General features: G+C 40.6%; 1 protein-coding gene across 1 annotated transcript in view; it reads right to left on the bottom strand.

Annotated features, from left to right (window-relative positions):
• PACRG (parkin coregulated) overlaps positions 1 to 12,530 on the bottom strand; it is a 537,929-nt gene that overhangs the window by 379,416 nt on the left and 145,983 nt on the right. Inside the window, exon 2 of the mRNA XM_044292455.1 lies at positions 4,749 to 4,883. Within this exon, the coding sequence (XP_044148390.1) occupies positions 4,749 to 4,883 (135 nt within the window). The remainder of the gene's footprint in view (positions 1 to 4,748; positions 4,884 to 12,530) is intronic.

Below are 12,530 nucleotides of genomic sequence, written 5' to 3'. Positions count from 1 at the left end.
TGAACTAGGCCTTAACATCAGTTTTGAATAGCTTGAAGGGTGTAGTTTATAAAATGGGGTGATTGATAGGTGTTTTCTAATATGTAAACACCAGATAGTGACTTCATAACTGAACTGTCATTTTCAAAATGATCCAAACATGAAGTAGACATATGGGAAATGTAAAGTAATAACTATATTTGGACTTATTACTATCTATTATAAACGTAGAGAAATTGAAATTGGTAAATTTGCTAATTTTCAAAAAAGCGTTTTAAAGTTATTACCACATAAAGTGAAACATGTCAGATTTCCCGAAACTTGGGATTTAAGGTGAAAAGTGGCTCGGTAGTGAAGGGGTTAAACCCAGGAATGCTTGCAAAATACAAAGGCCTGCCACAAAACACTAAATTTTGGACAGGGTATGCATAAGCCCTGCCCCTGCTCACAAGATCGGAACTGTTGGCAAGTATGAACATACAGACGTGGACAAAATTGTTGGTACCCTTTGGTCAATGAAAGAAAAAGTCACAATGGTCACAGAAATAACTTTAATCTGACAAAAGTAATAATAAATTAAAATTCTATAAATGTTAACCAATGAAAGTCAGACATTGTTTTTCAACCATGCTTCAACAGAATTATGTAAAAAAATAAACTCATGAAACAGGCATGGACAAAAATGATGGTACCCCTAACTTAATATTTTGTTGCGCAACCTTTTGAGGCAATCACTGCAATCAAACGCTTCCTGTAACTGTCAATGAGACATCTGCACCTCTCAGCAGGTATTTTGGCCCACTCCTCATGAGCAAACTGCTCCAGTTGTGTCCGGTTTGAAGGGTGCCTTTTCCAGACTGCATGTTTCAGCTCCTTCCAAAGATGCTCAATAGGATTGAGGTCAGGGCTCATAGAAGGCCACTTTAGAATAGTCCAATTTTTTCCTCTTAGCCATTCTTGGGTGTTTTTAGCGGTGTGTTTTGGGTCATTGTCCTGTTGCAAGACCCATGACCTGCGACTGAGACCAAGCTTTCTGACACTGGCTAGTACATTTCTCTCTAGAATTCCTTGATAGTCTTGAGATTTCATTGTACCCTGCACAGATTCAAGACACCCTGTGCCAGACGCAGCAAAGCAGCCCCAGAACATAACAGAGCCTCCTCCATGTTTCACAGTAGGGACAGTGTTCTTTTCTTGATATGCTTCATTTTTTCGTCTGTGAACATACAGCTGATGTGCCTTGGCAAAAACTTCGATTTTTGTCTCATCTGTCCACAGGACATTCTCCCAGAAGCTTTGTGGCTTGTCAACATGTAGTTTGGCATATTCCAGTCTTGCTTTTTTATGATTCGTTTTCAACAATGGTGTCCTCCTTGGTCGTCTCCCATGTAGTCCACTTTGGCTCAAACAACGACGGATGGTGCGATCTGACACTGATGTTCCTTGAGCATGAAGTTCACCTTGAATCTCTTTAGAAGTCTTTCTAGGCTCTTTTGTTACCATTCGGATTATCCGTCTCTTAGATTTGTCATCAATTTTCCTCCTGCGGCCACGTCCAGGGAGGTTGGCTACAGTCCCATGGATCTTAAACTTATGAATAATATGTGCAACTGTACTCACAGGAACATCTAGTTGCTTGGAGATGGTCTTATAGCCTTTACCTTTAACATGCTTGTCTATAATTTTCTTTCTGATCTCTTGAGACAGCTCTTTCCTTTGCTTCCTCTGGTCCATGTCGAGTGTGGTACACACCATATCACCAAACAACACAGTGATTACCTGGAGCCATATATATAGGCCCAATGGCTGATTACAAGGTTGTAGACACCTGTGATGCTAATTAGTGGACACACCTTGAATTAACATGTCCCTTTGGTCACATTATGTTCTGTGTTTTCTAGGGGTACCATCATTTTTGTCCATGCCTGTTTCATGAGTTTATTTTTTTACATAATTCTGTTGAAGCATGGTTGAAAAACAATGTCTGACTTTCATTGGTTAACATTTATAGAATTTTAATTTATTATTACTTTTGTCAGATTAAAGTTATTTCTGTGACCATTGTGACTTTTTCTTTCATTGACCAAAGGGTACCAACAATTTTGTCCACGTCTGTATATTACAAAACTAAACAGCACAGAATATTAAACCTAAAATAGGCAAAAAGGTAAAAGGGTAAAAGGTGGAAATCCACTCAGCACTGGTACGAATGTCTATAAAATTGTGATCAGATTAATATCCACTTAAATGAATTGATCTGACTGAAACCTGTCTCATCTGCAGGGATACTCACCCGAGGTGTTGATACAACCTGCCAATCACTTTTATAGGAGTTATAGGGAATAAGGCTAAGGTAAGAAAATGGGGAAACCAACGTTTTACTGTATGTAGGCCCCTCCAGGACCCTCCTTCGTAATTGAGAGCAGAGCGCCACTAACAAACACATATTACATGTACATCCATTCAGGTGAAAGACCCAGTGCTGTCATGTAATACTGTTTTTGCCCACCAAAAGCCACTGCAAGAGCAAGATATAGCTGGATCTGGTGTTTGCTGAAGCTGCTGCACATCCCTGGCATTCAGATAGTTAGGTACAGCTGAATGAAAAAGTGGAACATGGATGGTATATGCCAGTAAATCTGGATTTCGCTGCCTCAATGGTGATCAGACATGGCTCAAAGAAGGTATTAATTGTATGCATTGGGTGTGGAATCACTGTGCCAACTACGCAGTCACCTGGTATTTACCCTTTAACCCCCTATACAGGGATCTAGACTTTAGTGCAGGGAATCACCAAACCAACCTCCTGGAGTAGTCTCTATTTGGTTAATAGCAAACCAACAGGGCTCAAGAGACACCAATGCAGAGCACTAAGGGATCAGGCAAAACCATAGACTGGCTGAGGTCTGGGCAGGCAGAGTACGTGCAAACTGATAAACAGTCTGAGGTCAGGGCTGGCAGCAAAGGGTCAAATGCAGAAAACGTGCATAAGTCAGTACACAGTAACAGAACTATGGTACAGGGAATTAGTAAGTTAGACAACCTATTGTCCAGACACACTCCCATAGGGGAAGGTGCCTTAAATACCCCAAGGCGGCCAGCCATCGTCTGGTGTGTATTATAGTGCAAGAGTGCTGGCCCTTTAAGAGTCAGAGGCTGCACATACTGGTGCTTTATGAGCCGTGGGGGGGCATGTGCATTATGGGCAGAGGAGCAGAGGCCTTGCCATTTATTTAGGCAATACGTTTCCTGAATGGATCATACCCTTTGTCAGGTCAGAAACCCGTTGTATGAATAAATCCAGAGCATTTGTACCTTCTTAGAACTACATCTGCTCAGCACGGAGGTAGCAGAATCCAGACCTTCCATGTCCCATTAGGTTTAAGTGACAGTTCTACTGTGAGGGCTATAGACAGCCATATGAATCATAGCACTGTGTGTTTCAATCATATGTATTCCACAGGCAAGCAGCAATTGCTTCTCAAGTTGCCCAAGCCTCATGTAATAAGAATAGTACGACCAGCAGTTAAATCTAAGAGAACGCCATACTGAGCTGTATTCTGCTGGAGGACACAAGAGCTCCCTGCTCTGCTTGGCTCTCCCATTTGCAAACAATGCTATCATCCATTATCATCGTACAGATACATACTCTGCCTAGGTTACTTGAAACTTTGCAATAAACATAAAATGTATGATAACACTTTTTTTCCACCTGCAGGAGAATAGGCCAAAACTTGGAAACTATGTAATATTAGTTGTCTGTCAAATGCATGCTAGCGTTGAGTCTGACGAATGAAACCCTGATCTGTAACCTTGCTTGTCCCCATATCAGCACACTGTGCAAAAAGTCACCCGCTGTAACTAACATTTTCTTCAATATCCTTAGCTCAATCTGTGTTGCTTTAATGCTGAACTAAAGATTTCTCACTCACTAAATTTATGATTCTGAGAAAAGGAAGAAAAGATTCCGGGAACACACATAATTAAATGGACGGGGCAGAAAAAGATCAGAATTTATTTATTTATTTTTATTTTTTCAAATTAAATTTAAAAGCTTGCCCTGGTGAGTTAAGGAGATTGGCAAGTTTTTACAAATAACATCAGTGGGCCATTTGGAGACAGAAAGCCAGCCGTATTGGAATGGAGTCATTAGGCAATACATTTATTTTGAAGCCAATTAACCTTTTGTCAGAGAAATGTCGGTGCTGTAATGATTTCAGCAGTGGAGGTCAGCCTCTAACAGAGGCATGTATGACAGCGATTACGTTGCTTGACATATGCTGCAGACTAAAAGCACAGTCTCAGAATGAGAATCTGCCTTCGTTTATATTCAGCTCGGCATTTCCTAGGGAGCAGCCAATTCTGACCTATCCATTTAGGTAATTAAAGCTTCCATTTGGAAGTGTCCTGCAGGAAGGTGAAATTTGGGGGAGATAAATGGCTACTGCTAGCAATATGCAATCACTTGATGGACTGTCTGAAACAGCCAGGGTTGCCAGGTCCTCATAAAAATAGAGATGAATTGATGTAGGAGATAATTCTCTCAGGCAAAGAGGCTCTGTCATCTTCCTCTCTTCGAGAAGATAATTTAATTGTAAGCCAAGGAGGATGGCTGGCCCTGGGAGCTGCCTCTTTAACAGCCTCCACCAGAAACTTTCATTTACGGAGAAACATCTCAGGTTTATTTACTTACAGGCCAACTTTGCTTGGCAATAGAACATGTCACTTCAATAGGCACAGCTGGCAGTCACAGCTGTGCTCTTACTTACCTTCCAGGCTATTTTGTTTCCTTTCGTATCGTGCTCAAGGGCAATTGGGAAGTCTCCTCGCTCATAAAACTTGCGAAAGGCTGTGGGCTTTGCAGGTCGTTCTTTGAATGCTCCCGCTGCTGGGGGGCCTCTCACCTACAAAGTAACGCATACATCAGTAAGATCCTACAGCCAAGGCGGACTCGTAAATCATACTTGTGCACATATTCAATTTTACAGTACAGAGCTTTCAAGGGAGAATTATAATTAACTCTATGCAATAATGTTTCTTCTATTGAGATTGTGACAAGCAATTTCCTAATGGATGTCCATAATCTGGAACACAATGTCCTCTATATATTGATCATGATAAACAGCCCATGAAGCTTTCAATTCAATTTAATCAGTGCATACCGAATCATTGCGATTTAACATTTTCTTTCATAACTTAAAATAAAATAAAAATAAAAAATTACAATTGTAATGAATAATGGGCTATTTGGAGATAGGCACATGATGAGGATATATGTGCAGTCAAGTTATGGTATACAGATTACTTATGTCATAAATGTCATTCAATGGCTATGTTCACATACAGCAGTAACATACATAAGAAAGTCGCATCATAGCAAGCCGCAGGTTTACCATTTATTGCAGCTTTCCTCCACATTATTAGTGCACTGTGCTGTCACACTTTTTGTTTAGTTTTTTGTTTGTAAAAAAAGCCAATGAAATATGTTTTATAACACACAGTTTTTAAAGAGCAGTCTTTTTTCACGCAAAAAACTTTTTCCTACAGAAAAGTCTATGGGAAAACGTCTAAAAATAACAACACACAAAGAGCATGCTGAGATTTGAAAAAAAAACACCAAGGGACAAAGGGGCACATTTATTAAGACCGGCGCTTTAGACTCTAGTCTTAATAAAACCCTAAACCGGCGGTGGCTCCACCAAAGTTATGAAGAGGCCTCTAGAGCAGGGATGGCCAACCTGTGGCTCTCCAGCTGTTGTAAAACTACAACTCCCACCATGCCCTGCTGTAGGCTCATAGCTGTAGGCAGTCTGGGCATGCTGGGAGTTGTAGTTTTGCAACAGCTGGAGAGCCTCAGGTTGGCCATCCCTGCTCTAGAGTCTTACATTTAAACCAGCTTCCGAGTCTTACATTTAGACCTTTTTCTACACCTAAAACAGGGGTAAAAAATGGTAAGTGAAACCCCCGTCTCCTTCCCTGCCCACAATTTTACACTTGGAGTGAGCGGGGTGAAGTTGCAGATTGCGGCACAAGTAACCGTTTTAAGGCAAATTGCTGACTGATAAATGACCCCCCAAAACTTTAAAAAACAGTTTTAAAAAGTCACTATAAAAACCCAGTGTTCGTAAGGCGTTCTACAATTTCCTATTGACCAACATGTAACTTCTTAAATAACACACTCTTTTCAGTAGGGGCATATGCCACAATAGGGGCATATTGAGTCGGAATCCTCTAAAGCCATAAATGTGAAGTTTTGGAGGCTTTAAACATGATGCTACCCCCTCTCCTAAGAATAATTCCTAGTTCCCGATTCCCAGCAGAGAGGTAGACACTGATTCACAAGTGCACAATTAGCCATTTCCTTTTTCTGATACATACACTATTGATTAACTCCACTTGACACAATTGATGAGTATGGAAATAGCGGCTTCTTATCCTGGGTAAGCAAAAGGCACATGTTCTATCGTGTCTAACCTGTATGCAGTTATCCTCTGAGCATAGTGGAGGAGATGGACTTATCAGAATGTCTCAAAATTGTGGCATAAATTGTACACGCTTTACACCATATTAAGTGTTTTAGATGCTTTTAGATATTTTTTTAATCTATCAAGAGGCATGGCATCCTGGAATATGGTGTAACTTAAAGGAGTTGTCAGAGTTCAGAGCTGAACACGGACATACCCCCATTTTCACCCCGGCAGCCCCCCTGACTTGAGCATCGGAGCAGTTCATGCTCCGATGCTCTCCTTTGCCCTGCACTAAATCGCGCAGGGGAAAGGTATTTTCTGGAGTTCCGGTGACGAACGGGGCTCTCGATAGGGCAGATATATTAAGATTAAGGTTTATTGTGCGCAAGAATATTGTTCCTGTACTATTTTTATTTAGTGTCAAATTTATGACCAATATGTATTTGGATTGTTACATTTGTCTAAAGCAATTTTGTCTTAAAAAGTAGTGTACATTTTTTGTGTTTCTGTGTAGGGATGAGCGAATCAACTTCGGATGAAACATCTGAAGTAGATTCGCATAAAACTTTGTTCAAATACTGTACAGAGCAGGAGATCCGTACAGTAGTAGGCCTCTTGCACACGAAAATATGATTCGTGAGCGGGCCATATGTCCCAGAGCGGCATTGATCATGTGCACGGGAGTACACAGCATCATAGATTACAATGATGCTGTGCATGTCGGGCCGCCCGCACTCATATGATCTATGATCTTATCGTAGTGGCCAGATGTGAACAGCATCATTGTAATATATGATGCTGTGTGCTCCTGTGCGCACGATCAATGCCGCTCCGGGACATATGGCCCGCTCACGGATTATATATCTTGGGGGGCATACAGTCGTGGACAAGAGGCCTTAGAATGTATTGGCTCTGATGAGCCGATCTAATTGCTTTGCGAAGTCAATAACTTGATAAATTAATTTGTACTGTAAAAAAACATTTTCCTGAACTTGGAACCGAACCCAAGTTTGGGAAATGTTTTTTTACAGTACAAATTAATTTCACGAAGCAATAACTTTGGCTCATCAAAGTTATATATCGGAATACATTCTAGTACTGTACGGAGCTACTGCTCCATACAGTATTAGTGCTCATGCACACGACAGTATTTTGCGTTCAGTATACTGGCCGTTTTTTTAGTTCAGTGCTTCAGCAAAAAAAAATTAAGTGTCTCCGTGTGCATTTCGTTTCAGTATTTCCGTACCGTGAAAAGATAGAACATGTCCTATTCTTGTCCGCAAATCACGGTGCTTGGCTCCATTCAACTCAAAGGGTCCGTAAAAAAAAACAGAACACATACAGAAATGCATCCACATGTCTTCCGTATCTGTTCCGTTCTTGCAGAACCATCTATTCAAAATGTTATGCCCAGTCCAATGTTTTCTATGTAATTACTGTATAATGTATATGGCATATGGAAAAACGGAACGGAACAACAGAGCGGTAAAAAAAACGGACCGCAAAACACTGAAAAAGCCATACGGTCGTGTGCATGAGCCCTTAGAATGAAGTTTTATGCAAATCAACTTTGGATGTTTCATCCAAAGTCGATTCGATCATCCCTATTTCTGTGTGTAAATCAGTCTGAAGGGAAGATGCAACACAGTGCGCCACAAGATGACTATTTGAGACACATTGTGCCACAGGGCTTTCTACTATGGGAACTTGGCACCACTTTTTAGAAATGAAGATGGTATAGATTTGACCACAAGAGGCGCCAAAATCCGTCCAAGATTGTGACAAAAAATACACAAAGCAGGAGGACTAGACAAAGTTGGTGGAATAGTTGGTGGCTAGCATGTCACAAATGGGCACATATTCTGTGCACACACTAAATATATTGTGCAGAATGGTGCTGCCATCATCTGATAACTTGGAAACAGAGCTTGGGCTCAATAAAAGATAAAACTCTCTTTAAGCTGATTATAGACATGAGATAAATAACATCAGATTTTCCAGCCCTGATTATAGCCTCATGGACACGACCGTGCCTTTTTTTGGCGGATCCGCAAAAAAAACTGAAGCCGTCCGTGTGCCTTCCACAATTTGCGGAACGGACGAGCAGCCCATTGTAGAAATGCCTAGTCTTGCTTGCAAAACGGACAAGAATAGGACAGGTTATATTTTTTATGCGGCGCCACCGAACGGTGCAACGGATGCGGACAGCACACAGAGTGCTGTCTGCATCTTTTGCAGGCCCCATTGAAGTGAATGGGTCCGCACCCGGGCCGCAAAAAATGCGGCTTGGATGCAGGACCACAAAAAATGGTCGTGTGCATGAGGCCTATCATGTATGTTCAAGAACAGTATCTTCTAGTTCTCAGGAAACATATCTGAGGAAAACAGAATGGTTGGGAACAAATTATTCATCCCGTTGATCTGTTTATTCCCATACAGCAGGCCATATACATAAGATTATTGGCAGATACCATAAGGCTGAGCTCACACGGGCGTGACGGATTTGTTCAGGATGCGTCCCGGGTGTACTGCGGCAAACCCGCGCGAGTAGGTACCCAATAGCAGTCAGTTTTGACTGCGATTCCGTTCCGTTGTTCAGTTTTTATCAGCGCGGGTGCAATGCATTTTGCACCCGCGTGATAAAAAACTGAATGTGGTACTCAGACCCGAACTTCTTCGCTGAAGTTCAGGTTTGGGTTCAGTGTTGTATAGATTGTAGGTTATAAGGGGAAATAATAGCATTCTTTAATACAGAACGCTTAGTAGGTGGTCAATTGAGGGTTAGATTTTTTTTTTCTTTTTTAACCCTCAATTGACCACCTACTAAGCATTGTGTATTAAAGAATGCTATTTTTTTCTCTTATAACCATGTTATGTTACTACAGTGAATAGACTGTCATCTTAGTAACCATGCGTGAAAATCGCACCGCATCCGCACTTGATTGTGGATGCTTGCGATTTTCACGCAGCCTCATTCACTTGTGTGGAGCCTGCGTTGCGTGGAAAACACAATATAGAGCATGCTGCGATTTTCACGCAACGCATAAGTGATGTATACTGTACATGGCATACGGAAAAAACGGAATGGAAAAACGGAAAGGAAATTGAAACAAAACGGAACTCAAAAACGGAACAACGGATCTGTGAAAAATGGACCGCAAAAAACTATAAAAGCCATACGTTCGTGTGAACTAGGCCTATGAGTCAGTTTTCTATGAACACCCCTCAGATGTGAACGTTTATGTGCATCCTACAGACATCTTCACTCAAAGTACATACAAGTTAAAGATCTCTCAATTGTTAAAGGTGCGGACATATATATGTTTTTTAGCCATCAGAAATCTATTGGTTATAAATCTACAGTACATATGTGAACAAAGTGATGGCAAAAAACTTTTTTTAATAATCTGAAATTCCTCTCATTAATATGCGAGTCGGGAAACTGTCCATCAATTTAGCTGCCACTCTCAATTTAATAGACTTTTAATTTCATTAACAAAACTACAAGTCAAAAGTAATTTTATTGTTTGACCTCTTCAGATTCATTATTGCAGCCATTTCCTAAGATTTAGCCAATGACAAGGAAAATGGCATGTCTAATAATGATGACAATCATATTGGAAAGGAACTTTGGTGAAGCAGAAAGCAATAACATTAATGGAACTTTTTACTGCAGGCCTTCTGAAAAACAAATTTTGTTCATGCGTAAAAGTTTGAAAATTCGGACACTACTGTACTATTCCTATATAAATCTGTGATTTGATATAAAGAATAGATTGCACCAAACAAAACCATGTACACTAATATAATAAACATGTATTCTTGTGTAAAACGTAGGATCGGGGTGACTTTGACTATGCTAGGAATTTAGTTATTACGTGTGCATGTTATACTCTCAGCAGAACCAGACAGCTTCTAGACATTCCTTCATCATCTCCAATAATTTGCTGAGTGATCCCTCTACGATGTCAGGGTCCAACACTGACCCTACCAGGGTGATACAATCTGAGAATATACCATTACATACAGACGTGGACAAAATTGTTGGTACCCTTTGGTCAATGAAAGAAAAAGTCACAATGGTCACAGAAATAACTTTAATCTGACAAAAGTAATAATAAATTAAAATTCTATAAATGTTAACCAATGAAAGTCAGACATTGTTTTTCAACCATGCTTCAACAGAATTATGTAAAAAAATAAACTCATGAAACAGGCATGGACAAAAATGATGGTACCCCTAACTTAATATTTTGTTGCGCAACCTTTTGAGGCAATCACTGCAATCAAACGCTTCCTGTAACTGTCAATGAGACATCTGCACCTCTCAGCAGGTATTTTGGCCCACTCCTCATGAGCAAACTGCTCCAGTTGTGTCCGGTTTGAAGGGTGCCTTTTCCAGACTGCATGTTTCAGCTCCTTCCAAAGATGCTCAATAGGATTGAGGTCAGGGCTCATAGAAGGCCACTTTAGAATAGTCCAATTTTTTCCTCTTAGCCATTCTTGGGTGTTTTTAGCGGTGTGTTTTGGGTCATTGTCCTGTTGCAAGACCCATGACCTGCGACTGAGACCAAGCTTTCTGACACTGGCTAGTACATTTCTCTCTAGAATTCCTTGATAGTCTTGAGATTTCATTGTACCCTGCACAGATTCAAGACACCCTGTGCCAGACGCAGCAAAGCAGCCCCAGAACATAACAGAGCCTCCTCCATGTTTCACAGTAGGGACAGTGTTCTTTTCTTGATATGCTTCATTTTTTCGTCTGTGAACATACAGCTGATGTGCCTTGGCAAAAACTTCGATTTTTGTCTCATCTGTCCACAGGACATTCTCCCAGAAGCTTTGTGGCTTGTCAACATGTAGTTTGGCATATTCCAGTCTTGCTTTTTTATGATTCGTTTTCAACAATGGTGTCCTCCTTGGTCGTCTCCCATGTAGTCCACTTTGGCTCAAACAACGACGGATGGTGCGATCTGACACTGATGTTCCTTGAGCATGAAGTTCACCTTGAATCTCTTTAGAAGTCTTTCTAGGCTCTTTTGTTACCATTCGGATTATCCGTCTCTTAGATTTGTCATCAATTTTCCTCCTGCGGCCACGTCCAGGGAGGTTGGCTACAGTCCCATGGATCTTAAACTTATGAATAATATGTGCAACTGTACTCACAGGAACATCTAGTTGCTTGGAGATGGTCTTATAGCCTTTACCTTTAACATGCTTGTCTATAATTTTCTTTCTGATCTCTTGAGACAGCTCTTTCCTTTGCTTCCTCTGGTCCATGTCGAGTGTGGTACACACCATATCACCAAACAACACAGTGATTACCTGGAGCCATATATATAGGCCCAATGGCTGATTACAAGGTTGTAGACACCTGTGATGCTAATTAGTGGACACACCTTGAATTAACATGTCCCTTTGGTCACATTATGTTCTGTGTTTTCTAGGGGTACCATCATTTTTGTCCAAGCCTGTTTCATGAGTTTATTTTTTTACATAATTCTGTTGAAGCATGGTTGAAAAACAATGTCTGACTTTCATTGGTTAACATTTATAGAATTTTAATTTATTATTACTTTTGTCAGATTAAAGTTATTTCTGTGACCATTGTGACTTTTTCTTTCATTGACCAAAGGGTACCAACAATTTTGTCCACGTCTGTATGATCATTACGGTCAATCATAGTTTGAACATTTTTCATGCTGGATTTGTTTCAGCTACTGTACACACCAAGTGAAACTATGGATGGCGATATGGGCCCATTACGGGCAATCACTCACAACTTTGTACAAACTACTGGTGCCAGACTCCAGTAAATCTCATCAGAGTAGGGTGTTCTGGTCTTTAAATGGCTGGTCTCCAGGTCCACATTCCACGTCTGACACCTATTTATTTTATTTTAACAATTTCTTTGTGATCTTCGAGTTAAATCTGGGACATTAATGTCTAAACATTTATACAAGGGAAGTGACATATGATTGATTAGCTGCAACTTATCTGATCCTAATTACATGTGTATGACCAGTTTAAGACCACACCCAGAGATAATAAATGGGATGGGTTTTCTCAAGATAACATGCCATA

This window comes from Bufo gargarizans, chromosome 4, assembly GCF_014858855.1.
Source record: "Bufo gargarizans isolate SCDJY-AF-19 chromosome 4, ASM1485885v1, whole genome shotgun sequence".
NCBI classification, from domain to species: Eukaryota; Metazoa; Chordata; class Amphibia; order Anura; family Bufonidae; genus Bufo; species Bufo gargarizans.
The sequence above is the reverse complement of the archived record's forward strand: the minus strand, read 5'-3'. Positions and strand labels throughout refer to the sequence as shown.